The 17,308-nt window shown below is 46.9% G+C and overlaps 1 protein-coding gene across 4 annotated transcripts in view; it reads left to right on the top strand.

Moving 5' to 3' along the window:
- Nucleotides 1-16,657, top strand: part of sptbn1 (spectrin, beta, non-erythrocytic 1) — a 53,635-nt gene extending 36,978 nt beyond the window's left edge. For 2 of the 4 annotated variants that reach the window (XM_035524116.1, XM_035524121.1), the window contains 24 exons: nt 214-367; nt 701-1,571; nt 2,180-2,317; nt 2,750-3,506; nt 3,645-3,847; nt 4,055-4,145; nt 4,341-4,487; nt 4,669-4,932; nt 5,269-5,493; nt 5,584-5,673; nt 5,884-6,162; nt 6,309-6,439; nt 7,576-7,780; nt 8,205-8,579; nt 8,758-9,002; nt 9,086-9,224; nt 9,800-9,884; nt 10,254-10,450; nt 11,507-11,604; nt 11,911-11,965; nt 13,672-13,883; nt 14,104-14,277; nt 14,457-14,499; nt 15,140-16,657. In XM_035524116.1, the coding sequence (XP_035380009.1) occupies nt 214-367; nt 701-1,571; nt 2,180-2,317; nt 2,750-3,506; nt 3,645-3,847; nt 4,055-4,145; nt 4,341-4,487; nt 4,669-4,932; nt 5,269-5,493; nt 5,584-5,673; nt 5,884-6,162; nt 6,309-6,439; nt 7,576-7,780; nt 8,205-8,579; nt 8,758-9,002; nt 9,086-9,224; nt 9,800-9,884; nt 10,254-10,450; nt 11,507-11,604; nt 11,911-11,965; nt 13,672-13,883; nt 14,104-14,277; nt 14,457-14,499; nt 15,140-15,367 (5,406 nt within the window). In that variant the 3' untranslated portion in view covers nt 15,368-16,657. Of the gene's footprint in view, nt 1-213; nt 368-697; nt 1,572-2,179; nt 2,318-2,749; nt 3,507-3,644; nt 3,848-4,054; nt 4,146-4,340; nt 4,488-4,668; nt 4,933-5,268; nt 5,494-5,583; nt 5,674-5,883; nt 6,163-6,308; nt 6,440-7,575; nt 7,781-8,204; nt 8,580-8,757; nt 9,003-9,085; nt 9,225-9,799; nt 9,885-10,253; nt 10,451-11,506; nt 11,605-11,910; nt 11,966-13,671; nt 13,884-14,103; nt 14,278-14,456; nt 14,500-15,139 lie in introns of all 4 variants that reach the window. The other 2 variants (XM_035524112.1, XM_035524120.1) reach the window with 1 other exon arrangement.
- The last annotated feature ends 651 nt before the right edge of the window (nt 16,658-17,308 follow it).

The following is a 17,308-nucleotide window of genomic DNA, read 5'->3' as shown; positions in this document are numbered from 1 at the left end:
GAAAGCGAGAGGAAGAGGAGAACAGTGGAGGAAGCAGCAGTCTCGAGCTCTAGAGAGCGAAGTCGCCAGTAAACGCCTCTGGCGTTTTTTGCCGCCGGCAGCCGCGATAAACTCAACTGCCTGTTCAAAAGCTGGGAGGCGAGTTGCGGTGAGCTTGAGTGGTTTGAATATGTAGTGCACGACACGGTGAACACTGTCGCTGTCTCCCTGCAGATGCTCCTGCTGTCACAGGACTATGGGAAGCACCTGCTGGGAGTGGAGGACCTGCTCCAGAAGCACACCCTGGTGGAGGCCGACATCGCTGTCCAGGCCGACCGCGTGCGGGCCGTCAACGATAGCGCCCAGAAGTTCGCTGTCAGCGAGGAGGGTGAGGATGGATCTTGGGACCTGCTTCCAGATCCGAGTTCTATTGCCCCTCACCTGCACGCTTGGTAGTCTGGAGAATGAGTTTAAATGACCACAGTACAAAGCAGAGCTTTAGGGCACGTGGAAATCCAGTCTGGGTGCGGATGACGGGGTCTTTAACATGCTGTCGTTCATCCAGTTCTCTCCACTCTGCATTTACATTCCCTCTCACTCCCACTGATACTCTTTCTTCTTCTATGCCATTCTTTGCTATTGTCCCTCTTTTCCATCAACTCTCTCTCTCTCTCTCTCTCATTCTCTCTCCCTCTCCTTTCTGATCTGCCTCTCGCAGCAGGCTATAAGCCGTGCGACCCACAGGTGATCCACGACCGCGTGGCCCACTTGGAGTTCTGCTACCAGGAGCTGACCCAGCTGGCGGCCGAGCGCCGCGCACGCCTGGAGGAGTCACGCCGCCTCTGGAAGTTCTTCTGGGAGATGGCCGAGGAGGAGGGCTGGATCCGCGAGAAGGAGCAGATCCTGTCGTCGGACGACTGCGGCAAGGACCTGACGGGCGCCGTGCGGCTGCTCAGCCAGCACCGCGCCCTGGAGGACGAGATGAGCGGGCGAGCCGGGCATCTGCAGCATACGGTGCGCGAGGGCCAGGCCATGGCCGACGCCGGGCACTTCGGCCAGGCCAAGATCCGCGAGCGCATCGCCGACGTGCAGACCCAGTGGGCGGAGCTGGAGCAGCTGGCCGCCGTGCGGAAGCGACGCCTGGAGGAGGCGTGCAACCTGCACCAGTTCCAGGCCGACGCCGACGACGCCGACGCCTGGACACTGGACGCACTGCGCATCGTGTCCAGCGCCGACGTGGGACACGATGAGTTCTCCACGCAGGCGCTGGTGAAGAAGCACAAAGATGCGGCCACCGAGGTGGCCAGCTACCGGCCCGTGATCGACGCGTTGCACGAACAGGCCCGTGCGCTACCGCCCGCGCTGGCCGAGTCGGCGGACGTGAGCAAGCGCCTGGTGGGCATCGAGGAGCGCTACAAGGAGGTGGCGGAGCTGACGCGGCTGCGCAAGCAGGCGCTGCAGGACGCGCTGGCGCTCTACAAGATGTTCAGCGAGGCGGACGCCTGCGAGGTATGGATCGACGAGAAGGAGCAATGGCTCGTCAGCTTGGAGATCCCCGAGAAACTGGAGGACCTGGAAGTCATTCAGCACAGGTGAGAGGTCAAAGTGGGTCACTTGACTTGGATGACCACTGGATTTTAGTTGCAGGAAATACTCCATCTGTGAACTTGTGGTCATTCCCAATCCCTATCAACATTCCAGTGACCTCTCGAGTGTCCTCCAAATGTAATATTCCTGGGACCCTAAAAAGAAATTGTAGTCAGAAGACGCATTCCTTGGCAGGGTGTAAGGACAGTGTGGAGGACTGAGGGGATGCAGAAATGGCAGATTAGGAGCATTTAGGAGACCAGATGTTCCTGCTGAGTCACACAGACCTAGAAGGAGAACCGACTCTTCTCCGCTGTGGACAGACAGCGAAGCAAGACACACCATATGCACATTTTCACATATACTGGCCAGAAACGAGTCATGTTGTCAGACTCTGTTCATTAGAGTTGGCCGCGTTATGCATTTGGATGGTATTATAATGACCTTATAATGGTCTTATAATGCCAAGGAGTATTCACAAGCTCCATAAAGGCTATTTGAATTTTCCTGTTTCTCTCTCGAAAACGCTAAAACCTTTACACGCTAAAACCTTTACACGCTAAAACCTTTACTTTCAAAAACGATTTTTGCAAACGTGCCCCTTGTGTCTTAGGTTTGAGAGTCTGGAGCCTGAGATGAATAACCAAGCGTCCCGCGTTGCCGTGGTCAACCAGATCGCCAGGCAGCTCATGCACAGTGGACACCCCAGCGAAAAAGACATCAAGGCCCAGCAAGACAAGCTCAACACCAGGCACGTTCCGAGGTTTAGCCTTAGGCTATAGCAGGCATAATTAAGACCTAAGCGGCAAACGTCTATATCTACGAGCCAGCGTCCCGGATCTGGATTAATCCTAAACTAAAATGATTTCTAGTGGTGATTTGCAAATGCACTGCCAGATGGAGAAAACTTATAGTCTGTGGTTAACCCATGCCCAGGAAACCAGTTTATGAAATGCCCAAGCTGTGGTCACATGCATTTATAACTTTTCAGTTGAATGTCAATAACCACTATGCAGATGCACTATGCACTATGGTTATTTAATGCTGTGCACATATATATAATATATAAAATATATTATAATATATATATAATATATAAAAGTTGCATGTAGAAACATTGAGTAATGGCATTAATTAATGATAGAGTTATACAGCACAAGACCTAATACTGAGTATCTTGTAGATGGAGCCAGTTCCGGGATCTGGTGGACCAGAAGAAGGAGTCTCTGAACTCTGCTCTGGGCGTGCAGAACTACCACCTGGAGTGCAATGAGACCAAGTCGTGGATCCGCGAGAAGACCAAGGTGATCGAGTCCACGCAGGAGCTGGGCAATGACCTGACGGGCGTGATGGCATTGCAGCGTAAGCTGACGGGCATGGAGCGAGACCTGGCCGCCATCGAGGCCAAGCTGGCCGACCTGCGGAGCGAGGCAGGGCGGCTGGCGGACGAGCACCCGGAGCAGGCCAAGGCCATCACGGGGAGGCTGGCGGAGATCGATGGCGTGTGGGAGGAGATGAAGGCCACGCTGCACAACCGCGAGGCCTCCTTGGGCGAGGCAAGCAAACTGCAGCAGTTCCTGCGCGAGCTGGACGACTTCCAGTCGTGGCTGTCGCGCACGCAGACGGCCATCGCCTCCGAGGACATGCCCAACACGCTGGCGGAGGCCGAGAAGCTGCTCGCCCAGCACGAGGGCATCAAGAACGAGATAAACAACTACGAGGAGGACTACCAGAAGATGAGGGACATGGGCGAGATGGTGACCCAGGGCCAGACGGACGCCCAGTACATGTTCCTGAGGCAGCGCCTGCAAGCTCTCGACACCGGCTGGAACGAGCTACATAAGATGTGGGAGAACCGGCAGAGCCTCCTGTCGCAATCGCACGCCTACCAGCTGTTCCTCAGGGACACCAAGCAGGCTGAGGCCTTCCTCAACAACCAAGTACATAAAAAAACCCACCTGATTTCCCTTGGGTGGTTGGGTTCCAGTTGTTCAGCATGGGAAATCTAAGAAATAGTAATCTAGTAATGTACAAAAGGTTCTAGGTTTTGTTCGTAATCTCCTGTCTCCTCTAATCAGGAGTATGTGCTGGCCCACACTGAGATGCCCACCACTCTTGAGGGAGCAGAGGCTGCCATTAAGAAGCAGGAGGACTTCATGACAACTATGGATGCCAACGAGGAGAAGATCAACAGCGTGGTGGAGGCCGGCCGCCGACTAGCTAGTGATGGAAACATCAATGCTGAGCGAATTCAGGAGAGAGCGACTTCCATCGATGACAGGTAATTCCCCCCCCCCACACACACACACGGTGTAGAATTTTTTAAATGTTAAAACACGTAAATCAATTCTGATTGAAAATGATTATATGAATCCATGCAATTTATATCAATTTGCATTTTACACATGTGCCTGTGGTTCCCAGGGGTTGTGACAAATGCTGGGTTGTGAGTAGCCGGATTTCTGACCTTTTGACCTGTGCCCCGTAGGCATAAGAAGAACCGTGAGGCGGTCGTTGAGCTACTGATGAAGCTGAAGGACAACCGAGACCTGCAGAAGTTCCTGCAGGAGTGCCAAGAGGTATCAGGACGTACAGGTCGCCTGCTGCGATGCCACATTAACGCGCGTTAACACTGTGGGAACCCAGTCAGTTACACATGTGCACACTGTCTGCATGTTAACTGCACACTTGTTCAGGAAAGGAGAGCGTCAGCTGGGCTCATGACAAAGATGAGTGAGATGTGCTGGGTTTTCTCCTCCCGCATGTGTCTGTAGCTGTCTCTGTGGATCAATGAGAAGATGCTGACAGCCCAGGACATGTCGTACGATGAGGCCAGGAACCTACACAGCAAGTGGCTCAAGCACCAGGCATTTATGGCTGAAATGCAGTCCAACAAGGAGTGGCTGGACAAGATCGAAAAGGTCAGCCATAATGATCATGGGTCGTTGATAAGCTTTGGAGCCATTTGATAAAAATTCTGACATAGCAAAATGTAGTGCTGCTTACATGTGCATCCATGGAGCTTTTCTGATCTCATTCTCTCTCTCTCTCTCTCTCTCTCTCTCTCTCTCTCACTTTCTCTGCCTTCCCCACCCTCCATAGGATGGGAAGCTGCTGGTGTTGGAGAAGCCTGAGACGGAGGCCGTGGTGAGGGAGAAGCTGGCATCACTGCAGGGGCAGTGGGAGGAGCTCGAGTCTACCACACAGACCAAGGCCCAATGCCTGTTCGATGCCAACAAGGCTGAGCTGTTCACCCAGAGCTGTGCCGACCTCGACAAGTGGCTGGGCAGCCTGGAGGGCCAGATCCAGTCGGACGACTACGGCAAAGACCTGACCAGCGTCAACATCCTGCTGAAGAAGCAGCAGGTGGGAAGGGCACAGTGCCACCTTGTGGCTGCTTTGTGAAGTGCTTGTATGACATATGGCCTCAAAACAAAAACTGTAACCGGGTAGCACCACAGCAAAATTCAAGTACAGGTTTTGACTCAGCTTCCTTCTTGTCTGGTTGGCTATGTAAGAATGTGAACGGACTATGAAACCTTTTCAGATTTCGAGTTGAGCTCTCCCAACCTTTAAAAAAAAATCTCTGAAATGCTTCATCGGTAATGCATGACACTTGGATTGGAGTTATCTCCCAGCAGCAGAACATCATGTCACTGCACTCCACCCAGAGTGTAACAGCTGCGCTCCATCTGCCCACAGATGCTGGAGAAGCAGGTGGAGGTACGCAAGAGGGAGGTGGAGGAGCTGCAGTCGCAGGCCCATGTGCTGCAGCAGGAAGGGAAGGACACCGACGAGGTGGATGGGCGGCGCGAGGTGGTGGAGAAGAAGTTCCAGGAGCTGTTGGAGCCACTGATGAAGAGGAAGAACTTCCTCATGGCCTCCAGGGAGATTCACCAGTTCAACCGCGACATGGAGGATGAGATTGTGAGTCCAGTGAGGGTGTGTTTCTCCTGGCAGAAGGTTCCTGTGAAGGTGCCTGTGGTTTTACACACTTTTTTACCTTTGTAACGGCAGCTCTGGGTCGAGGAGAGAATGCCCATCGCTACTTCAACAGACCATGGCAACAACTTGCAGACTGTTCAGCTTCTAATCAAGAAGAACCAGGTAACCTAGAATGAAATTTATAAAACAGCTTTTGTGAGCTACATAACTGTTTTTTTCATTTATATTGCCCATATAAATACACTCAACCTGCAAATTCCTTGTGAGCCCAAACCCCCAATCAAACACCCTAACACACTCCAGACAGCCTAATCCACTCCCGCTTCTGCACAACACACGGCTCCTCTAAGCGCCCCTGCTGCCCTTCCCCAGACACTACAGAAGGAGATCCAGGGTCACCAGCCGCGCTGCGACGACATCTTCGAGCGCAGCCAGAGCATCCTGGCGGAGGACAGCCTGAGCGCGGAGGCTATCCAGGCGCGGCTGGCTGACCTACAGGCTCTCTGGGACCTCCTCAAGAGGGAGACGGAAAAGCGGCACGCGCGTCTGGAGGAGGCGCACATGGCACAGCAGTACTACTTTGACGCTGCAGAGGCCGAGGCCTGGATGAGCGAGCAGGAGCTGTACATGATGTCCGAGGAGAAGGCCAAGGTGCGCGGGAAACCGGGGGGGGGGCGCGGTTGGGAAAGGTGGGGGCGGGCCAGGCCTTCGCTCCCGAGCTGGATAGTTCGTGGTCAGGGAGACGTTGGCCATTTCTGTGTGTCTGTGTGACAGTGTTCATTGCATTTCTCTCTCAGGATGAGCAAAGCTCTGTGGCCATGCTGAAGAAACATCAGATCCTAGAGCAGGCGGTGGAGGACTACGCCGAGACTGTCCACCAGCTCTCCAAGACCAGCCGTGGACTGGTGGCCGCCAATCACCCGGAGAGGTGCAGGGCTCTTCCACTTTCCCTCCCTCCCTCCCTCTGCGCCTCTAGTAGTCACTTCTGCTAGAAAATCATGACTCATAATACAGGAATTAGAGCTGCACACGGGTTCTCTGATTTTTTTCACATTCGTATCATGATTCAGAGTCTTAGTAAATTAATTTGGATTCATTCAAAGTGAATCTCAGTTTTGCTGTGGCTGAGCCAGGCTCTGATGGTTAATAATAATAATAATAGTAATAATAATACATTGTATTTATATAGCGCTTTTCAAGGACCCAATGACGCTTACAATAGTCAGTAAAAAGATAAACATATAAGACAACATTATACATAACAGCAGTATACATAACATTTACAAATAGCACTTACAGGACTTGGGCAAAGGATGATGAAAGGGGTGTTTACGTTTCAGGAGTATTGTAGGTAAGGGAAGAAAGATATTTTTTACAATTAAACTTGAATATAGAGAGTTGCAGACTGTTGGACCAGAAGGAAGAGAGTTCCAGAGTGGAGGAGCACATCTAGAAAAAGCACCACCACCACAGCCATGCAGGCTGGAGGAAGGAACATCTCAGAGTGAGAGTAGGTCTGCAAGGAAGGAGAAGATCAGACAGGTGTGAAGGTATTTTACAGGATGCCAGTGGCGTAACGCGATGGTGAGAGCCAGTGTGGGTGAGAAGGCAGGAGAGTTCTGAACCATCTGAAGGTGGGAATGAGAGTTTCAGCAGCAGACTGAACGAGGGAAGACCTCATTTTGACAATGTTACGCAGATGGGAAAAAGATGTTTCCACTCTAGAGGTGATGTGGGCCCTAAATGAATGAGTGAAATCAAGGACGGCACCCAGTTTTCGGACCGGAGGGGAAGGGGATACAACAGTTCATCAATAGAGGGAGCACCAGCTTTTTTGAAAATCGGATTTTAGAACCAATTAGCATTCAGTCTTATCACTATTTTCAGTCTTATCACTATTAGAGTTCAGTCTTATCACTATTTTCAGTCTTATCACTATTAGAGTTCAGTCTTATCACTATTTAACACGAGAAAATTGCACTTCATCCATTTCCTGATTTCTGACAGTCAGGTTTCTGGTCAAGAGGTGAGTTTTTATTGCACCGACGTGTCCTTGCTTTGCAGTGAGAGGATAGGCATGCGTCAGTCCCAGGTGGACAAGCTGTACGCAGGACTGAAGGACCTATCGGAGGAGAGGAGAGGCAAGCTGGACGAGAGGTTCCGCCTCTTCCAGCTGAACCGGGAAGTGGATGACCTGGAGCAGTGGATTGCAGAGAGGGAGGTGGTGGCTGGATCCCACGAGCTGGGCCAGGACTACGAGCACGTCACCGTAAGACAGTAGACAGCGCTGAGAGACTCCACCTTCTGCTCTCTCTCTCTCATCAGCAGTCATGTTTAATTTTCGTTCTGCTTATTTTATATACTAGAGTACACCAGTGAGGTATGGCTACGTATCACACACTATTAGAATATGGGAGTCCTATATCTAGCAGTATCTTGAACTCTAACCTTCTGTATTGGCTAGGATGCCTTCTATGAATAGGTAACAAAGCGCTGTTGCTGTGACTGTTAAAGTCACTCTGGATAAGAACGTCTGCTAAATGCCATAAATGTAAATGCATATATGGGCTGTGTTTTTAATAACATTGCTGTTTCCGTTTAGCGAGGACAGCTGAGTGCAGCTGATTGAACTTAACAGAGACAGTTGCAAGCATTTGGCTCTCCTGACTGTCGTCGCGCTTCCTTGCACTCAGATGCTGCAGGAGCGCTTCCGCGAGTTCGCCCGGGACACCGGCAACATCGGGCAGGAGCGCGTGGACGGCGTCAACCGCATGGCCGATGAACTCATCAACGCCGGCCACACCGACGCGGCAACCGTCGCCGAGTGGAAGGACGGCCTCAATGAGGCGTGGGCGGACCTCCTGGAGCTGATTGACACACGCACGCAGATTCTGGCGGCATCCTATGAGCTGCACAAGTTCTACCACGACGTGAAAGAGATCCTGTGCCGCATCCTCGACAAGCATAAGAAGCTTCCGGAAGAGCTGGGCCGAGACCAGAACACAGTGGAGACGCTCCAGAGGATGCACACCACCTTCGAACACGACATCCAAGCACTGGGGACTCAGGTTGATGACCGCCTGCAGACACATTCACTTTCAAAACATTGAACGTGGCAGTTGGCACCAGCAGCATTACGAAAGCATATCGCTCTACATTCGGAACTTGGAAAACAAAACCGTTCTATCATTTAAAAAACAGATGTCATAATTTCTGCTCCTTGTCACCCCCTGCTGGTACGCACAGGTAAAACAGCTGCAGGAGGACGCGACACGGCTGCAGTCAGCGTACGCCGGCGAGAAGGCCGACGACATCCAACGCAGGGAGAGCGAGGTTCTGGACGCCTGGCGGAGCCTTCTGGAAGCCTGCGAGGGCCGCAGGTCACGCCTGCTCGACACCGGCGACAAGTTCCGGTTTTTCAGCATGGTGCGCGATCTCATGCTGTGGATGGAGGACGTCATCCGCCTCATCGAGGCCCAAGAGAAGCCTAGGTGTGTGTACGTGCGTGCGTGCATGTGTGTGCATTCTGCTTTATTTGCTGGGGTTTGAACCCATGCCTACCCGGTCGCTGCAGGGACGTGTCCTCTGTGGAGCTGCTGATGAACAACCACCAGGGCATCAAGGCCGAGATCGACGCTCGCAACGACAGCTTCACCGCCTGCATCGAGCTGGGCAAGTCGCTCCTGGCACGGAAACACTATGCATCAGAAGAGGTGAGGGCCAAATCTGCCCCGTGCGCAGAGTCCCTTAATATGCAAATAAAGAAAGTAGTGTAGTGAAAATATTATGCAAATAAAGAAGTGTAGTACAAATAATATGCAAATAAAGAAGGTAGTGTAGTGAAAATATTATGCAAATAAAGAAGTGTAGTACAAATAATATGCAAATAAAGAAAGTAGTGTAGTGAAAATATTATGCAAATAAAGAAGTGTAGTACAAATAATATGCAAATAAAGAAAGTAGTGTAGTGAAAATATGCAAATAAAGAAGTGTAGTACAAATAATATGCAAATAAAGAAAGTAGTGTAGTGCAAATATTGTGCAAATAAAGAAGTGTAGTACAAATAATATTCAAATAAAGAAAGTAGTGTAGTGAAAATATTATGCAAATAAAGAAGTGTAGTACAAATAATATGCAAATAAAGAAAACTGCACTGTTTAGAGATTTTAGGTTTACTTTAATAAAGAGGTGTTTTAGCTTTTGTGATGAAGTACTATTAATTGAGTGGGTGAATGTGAGATTAGTACTTTTCTCACTAAATCTTTCCTGTCTTGCCTCTGTCCACAGATTAAGGAAAAGTTGCTACAGTTGACGGACAAGAGGAAAGACATGATTGACAAATGGGAGGACCGATGGGAGTGGCTAAGATTGAGTAAATACACCGATTTAATCGTCATACTGAAAGTATTCCATTTGTTGGGGAGTTTTCATATCAGTTTCATTGCAAAAACGGTTTAACTTCTGGCTAAGATCACATCATAACTATTCTTCCTAGTTCTTGGCATAACTTTTTTTTTTTAGCTGTTGAATTCTTTGTTTGGCCATGGTGTCTTCACTACTCAAACTATGGTCCTGCCTTTTGTTGCTCATACTTATTTCTGACACGAAACACAAGCGGCGTTGCTCAGAGTGAAAGAGGATGTACACAGACTCCCTTTAAATTACTTTTCACACTCACTTCCCTTGTCTTCTCTGTGTGTGCATGTGTGTGGGTATGTTGTGCCTGTGCTCCTGTGTGCAGTTTTGGAAGTGCACCAGTTCTCCCGGGATGCGGGGGTGGCCGAGGCATGGCTGCTGGGCCAGGAGCCGTACCTGTCCAGCAGGGAGATGGGTCAGAGCGTGGACGAGGTGGAGAAACTGATCAAGAGGCACGAGGCCTTCGAGAAGTCGGCAGCCACCTGGGAGGAGCGCTTCTCTGCCCTGGAGAGGCTGACCACGGTGAGGGGGCCCACCGGGCCCAGAGAGACAGTCGACGTGGTTTGGCAGTAGTCAGATGTGTATAAGCTTAAGAGCGTGACACCTTGCCATAAGAACCCCACAAAATAGAGTCCTTCCATTGTCAGAACGTAAAACGTTTGTTGGATTGAACGCAGAAAGATCAGATTGCAAAAGTTAGTTTTTAAAATGCTAAATAAAGCAAGTAAAATTACTTTATAATAAACTAAATACTTCAAACTTTCTTCTTCTGTAATTACATGTAATTGGCATTTCTTTGCCTGTTTCAGGTGTTTAGCTAGGAAGACCAGTCTATCAGTCTCATTATCTTTGCGTTATCCTTGTTTAATCTGTTTAGGCTTTTTTGGTGGCCTGATTAGAAGACATTGAGTTCTTAGTAAGAAAAATAAAGAGTAAGAAGAACATCCATAATTTGAGGTTAAACCGTACACCCAATGCTCCATTTTAGACACCAATGTTTTATCATTTAAAATGATCCCTCCTGAAATGTAACAGTTAGGCAGGCTACATGCTTGCTGGCTTACTGGCGATGGAAACATGAACATGTTCACGTTCACGTTCATGGAGCTCACGTAACCGGACGATTAAAAGCTCATCTCAGAAACAGATTTCACGGAAGAACGCTCCCCTGTGTAGCCTTTATATTTGCTAATCTGTCGTCTTTTGCATGCTCAGTTTGATTCACATATCCAGAATATTGATTCGGTTGTTCAGGCTATATTCAGTATTGACAGCATCGAATGTTACAGAATCAAATAGTTTGCTACATTGTTGTCCTGAAAAAGCACTTTGTGCAACTCTTTTTTAATAAAGCTTTTAATTTTTTTATTTTTAATAAAGATATTAATCTTATGTTCTAAATGACAAAGAAACCTGCAAGAACATTACACAACATTTCATTTATCTATTTATATATACGCAAAATATTACTGCGTGGGTTATATTACGTATAACGTTAATTCGCTTCATTTATGTGTTTAGCGCGTTCTGTTTGTCTCCGAGTCGGACTAGTTGGACTTTTCTTTCTTCCTTCTTCAGCTGGAGTTACTGGAAGTGAGAAGACAGCAAGAGGAAGAGGAGAGACGGAGAAAAATCCCAACACCCGAGCCAGTGCAGGACACCAAAGAGCAGCAGAGGTAGCCGCACAGCCGAAGAATAGCCGGCTCTTCCTCACAGGGCTCACCGATCAGCCAGGCACACTGAGGCACTGCTGCACAAAAAATGTCATCAGTATTCCTCCAGACTTTTACATTGAAGTGCGTTGCTTTAGAACACACCCACGTGCATAAGCTTTCGGTCGGAATTTGTGCAGGAAGCTTTGAGAGCTTTGCCTTTTGCGTTTTCCTTTTTGGATGTACTGGAACGCCGTTGCTTTGGTGCAGGCAGACACACGTTAGGGTCTCTGTTTAACTGCGGCATAAGCGCATTTTATCTTTCCGCAGAGAAGGCGAGCAGGTTGCCCAGAACGGACTGCCATCGGACCAAGAGTCCCCTCGGGTTAGTGATCCATCCTCTACCCTAAACTTGCAGATGGGCCTCCATCATATAGGGATGCTGAGCACTCCGTCTCTTTGATGAACAGAGCAATAAACTCCATCTCCCATCATCCTCTAATTTTGACCAGTATTTTTACTGCTGCAGCTTTGCAAAGATGAAAACTTAAAGGACTGTTGATTTAACATGTTGACATGTTAACTGTGTCTGCTGTTTTGTCTGTATTAGTCAGGTCTTTTAAAGAGCACTGCTTAATTGAAAAGCTTAGTTTAGTATTGTAAATGACCCTTTTCAGGAGCTTCTGGTGCCTTGAATAAAACACTGGCTCATATATATGCAATCCAAATATATCTCTGATGAGAATTAAGGGAGTTACGAGTGAAACAGTGTCTTGTTTCTAAAGACTTCAGATGTGTTTGGATATGATCTGTGAAGTGCCAGTGAACAATCCAAAACACGTTTGATTTTGTTTTACATCACTAATTTGATATTACTGGTATGTAGGTTTTTGTAGCCTAATTTTGATATCATTATATTTAAATTCACAACAACACCTTGACAGCTACTAACAATGAATAATGCTTTAATAATAAATCTGTTTTTGTGTGTGCGCAAGTCTGTTACATACATCAATGTTTGACCATTGACAACCTCTAGTTTATGTCCGTTTACAAAATCTAATATAAATTGCAATTCTGTGAAAGTGACTAACACTGCTCTATTGGATGTGTTTCCAAAAACTGTAGCTTAGTTCTATTAACACAATGTAAAAATCTAAGCATTCAAGCATTTTTCTGCATTAAACATAGTTTATCTTCCCTGTTTACAAATGTAGTAGACTAAAGTGTTCTGCACGGTGTGATATGAGATCATGTGACGTATCTTTGAAAGTGGTACGTTGAGTTTATGGAGGCAATCTTGCTTCGACGAGAATGCCTCCTGCAAAACTGATTTACGTCAGGCGGGTTTGGAGGCACTCCAGAGGGGTTACAGTAAGCTGTTTGGCATGGCTTTCCTACGCGTGTGTTTGTGTGTGATGGTAATCGCAATTCATCTACAAATAGCCATGGTAAGGTGAAGCCATGGCTATGTATCTGTGATTGCTCTCTGGGCATTGTGGTCTTCAGGTTACTGGCTGGTTTACTGCTGTGGCTTGGTCTTCTTTTTACTGGGTTTTCCAGTGTTTTGCCATTCACATTCCATTTGGATTTGAGTGATTCTGGATGCTTGCATGCGATTTGTTTTCTTTATCACTATTTTGAAAGCATTAACAGTTAAAATGAACTATTACCCAAGAGAATGAAACCTTTTCAAAGAACATTTTTGCTCTCTTGTGTTTTCTTCCCCCAGGCCAAAACCAGTCAAATATATATTGGTAATGTGTTACACAACTAAAGTATAGTGTTTGATCTGTTTATACTGGAGTTGGTGAAAAATAAATCTTTTTTTTTTTTGGTAGTTTTTAAACCCATTTTTTTAATGCACCATACAAATTTTGAATAATTACGTAATTACATTGATGTAAGGTTGCATAGAAAGTTCAGCTGAACTTTTTTTTTTTTAAACTTTATTTTATTACCTCATGTAGAGATGAAGTTAGATGTAGTTATGAACCTCCTTTTTGAATTCATTCTCTCTCTCTCTCTCTCTCTCTCTCTCTCTCTCTCTCTCTCTCTCTCTCTCTCTCTCTCTCTCTCTCTCCCCATCAGGACGCAGTGGATGGGGAGATTGTGAATGGTGTGCCTGAGCGGAGCTCCAAGGAGCCCAGCCCTGTCCCGTCCCCGTCCTCTGGCAGACGTGCCAAGGGCAGCCAGTCATCCACACTGCCAGCCAAGGGCCAGGAGCCACCCTCTGCCCAGCTGGAGGGTTTCCTCCACCGCAAGCATGAGTGGGAGGGCCACAACAAGAAGGCCTCTAACAGGTACTGAACCAGTCCCATCCTGGTTCAGACTGGAACGGGTGTGGCAAATGACCATTTGCATATCGTTACTCGTTACGGAATGTGCCGTTTTCATCGGTTGGCCTCGGATCTCAGCCGCGTTACGTGGCTGCACCGTTGTGCCAGCCCTGCCCACCATGTGGCCTGCTCCTGCTTCCGCTCACCCACAGCTCACCTTCCCTGCTTCACCTCGGCCCCGCAGGTCCTGGCATAACGTGTACTGCGTGATCAACAGCCAGGAGATGGGCTTCTACAAAGACAACAAGAACGCTAGCCAGGGCATCCCTTACCACAACGAGATCCCCGTCAGCCTGAAGGAGGCCGTCTGTGAGGTCGCCATCGACTACAAAAAGAAGAAGCACGTTTTCAAATTGAGGTAAACAAGAGAAACGGCCTGTGAATCTCTTGGCAAGTCCTAAGTTCACTACCGGAATATTGTCGCCAGCTAGTTATGTTATTGTTATTACTATTATTGTTATTAGTTACATTTATATTGTGCCTTTCTCGAACTTTGTTCTTTTTGTGTGTAGTGATTTTTTCTTTCCTCTTTTACAGAGTGACGGATGGAAACGAGTATCTCTTCCAAGCCAAAGACGATGTAAGTCACCTTTCAATGTTAACATGCAACTCGAGCCTGCTGCTTTTGTCAGACAAACTGCTCAGCAAATTGCCTGAGGTGTGAGACCAGGGAACCAGATGAAGTTAACAAACTTGACGTGCTGTGATCTCACTGCCGGATTTTGTGTTGTGTGTAAACCTTCTGCACCTTCCTGTCTGTTGCACTTACAAAGGCTTGAAGGTCAGTAACTGACTCTGCTTGCTATGTAACTCTGATGCCTCTGTGCAAGTTTGGTGGAGGTCAGCTCTGTAACAGCTCAGTCAGCATGACGGGAAACTTCAGCTCATTGAAACCGGAGCAGGGGTCTCTGCAAAGTGTTCTGTTTTGTAGCACAGTGGGGCAAATATATGGTAAACAAAACCTGGATGTGAAGTGTCATCTGTCAAGGGTTTGTGCTCTCACAGTAGACCAGATTGCTACCGCTTACCGTGGGTTTCACTATTTCCATGCTGAGAGTTCTCTATTGCAGGATGTCATTTGTAATGTTTGTAATGTTACACTAATGTCGAACTCAGCTGAATTTACCCTTAACGTTAGGTGTATAAATGTGAAATAGCGGAATAGCTCCTGCAGTGTCTCATCTCAGGCCTTTGTTCACCCATGAATGACCTTTGCACAGGAGGAGATGAACACGTGGATCCAGGCCATTCAGAATGCAACCAGCGGCTTGTCCCCGTCTGAAAAGTCAGAAATCACCCCCAGCAACCAGAGCACACCCGCCTCCACCCGCGCCCACACACTTCCGGCAACCGTTACCCTGACGACCGAGTCAAGCCCAGGCAAGCGGGAGAAAGACAAGGAGAAAGACAAAGAGAAACGCTTCAGTCTCTTCAAGAAGAAGCAGTAGACACCTGTTCCCATAGCAACGGAGACATTCCTTTTCCCTCGCTTTCTTTTATTTGTCTTTTTTCCACCCTTCCTTTTTTTCTTTCATTCATGTCTGTCCATCTTCAGTGATATTCCAGCATGCAAGCTCAAAAACAAGAACACCACACTCTGTGCCTGGTTCCTATGATTGGGTTCCAAAGTTGCATTAAATGAAAAAAAAAAATTATATATATATATATATATATATATAAATTATACAATAAAAGATAAGTCAATAAAAGGGGATTTTTAGCTAGGGTGTGTTGTGTATTGGGGAACTCCCACCTTAAGTCAAGTTTGGTAATTCCAAGGACCAGATGTGTTTTTTATGCTGTTCTGTTTTTATTATCATTGAATTTGAAATTTACAATTTAATTATTGATTATTAATATCACTCTTTTTTGTAACCGTGTGTTGTTGAAGGGTGTGGCTATTTAAAACACTTTCCTCAATTTTGTGAGGCTGTCTTGGAGGGGTGTCCTCTCTTAGCCGTTGGGGCGCAAGACAGTGATGCTTCAGAACAGTTCCACTGTGCACGTCTACCTAAAAGTGGACCGACCTAGAAAATTCCAGAAGAACAAACCTTTGCAAAATTTCATTTGCTTTTGTTAGTCGCTGTGACCAGACGAACAAATGTGCCATTTGATAATTGCAGGTTTGAAAGTTGCAGAAATGTTTGCTAACATGAAAGTAAATTACCAGTGGTGGCGCTTACAGCCTCCTGGGACCTGTAGGAGTGTTGCTGTATGTAGCACAGAAGGATCAGGAATTAGAAATGCATCGTTTCCTTCAGAGTTTCCTTCCTTTTCTTTTTTGTTCTTCAGTTGCCTCATAATATATGTTTCAAATCATTATAGTACAACGTATTGGAAAACTAGATGTATTATAAACACTATAGCATCATTGTTAAGTGGAAAGTGGATTTCAAGCATTTACTGGAATAAGGTAAAGTTACTCAAAAAAATACAGTTGCTTGCTTGTTGGCTATAGCACTACGCATTATAATTATTTTTCTTTTTTGCAACATTATCCTGCTATTTGATACATAGTGTGCATTTCTCTGTCACTGTATGTATTGTAATGAAAAAAAAAAAATTCATCTACTGCACAATCAAAACCAACATAATAGGAATGAAATCCTTTGCAATGTCAGGCTTCTAGGGGGCGTATAGTAACCTCATGCCTGACTCAGATGTATGAAACTGCACCTGTAGACCTTCCCCCTCTCTGTTAAATATGTGCGATGTCATTAAAAAGCTTTTAAACATTAGTGCTGCCTACTGACTCGTGTCCATGTGTTTAGGTTTTGTATGTTAGCATGTCTACAGTCCACAAAGACATAGACCTAGATTTAATACAGTACCTTTAGTATATTCAAAAGGAGGTGTACGATTGAAATAAAACATTTCAGCGTGCTCAAAATTCAAAAATCTGCTAGAATCTACTTTTTTTGGAAATGTTACTGTATGTAAGTTTTTGAAACTATATCTTGTGTATTGAATGGTGTGTTCACACTTTCACATGAATGTGTGTGGGGGGGGGGGTGCATCTCTCTCTTTTGCTAAGCAAACACCATTTGGGACCACCATATGTTTGGGATTATGCACAGACATGGACCCTCTAGATTCTTAATGTATCACTACAGAAAACTCAACACAGCCTACCACACATACACATGCACACACAAACTACTGCCCTAACTGTGCTGTGCAGCTTAGATTTCAGTGGGAGCCAAATTTAATCTTACTTCCACAGCACTTCCTCAGCATGCATACATGTTAAAATGAAAACTCTCACGTCATTATCGAGTCATTTCCAAGTCATTTCCAAGTCTTCCATATGAAAGAGCACAAACAATTAAAGTGAATAATATTCCCTTCTGCTTAAGTAGGCACCTTGCCGGTAATTGTTCTCATGTGTA

This window comes from Electrophorus electricus, chromosome 1, assembly GCF_013358815.1.
Source record: "Electrophorus electricus isolate fEleEle1 chromosome 1, fEleEle1.pri, whole genome shotgun sequence".
NCBI classification, from domain to species: domain Eukaryota; kingdom Metazoa; phylum Chordata; class Actinopteri; order Gymnotiformes; family Gymnotidae; genus Electrophorus; species Electrophorus electricus.
Note: the sequence above shows the minus strand (reverse complement) of the source record. Positions and strands in the feature narration are given on the sequence as shown.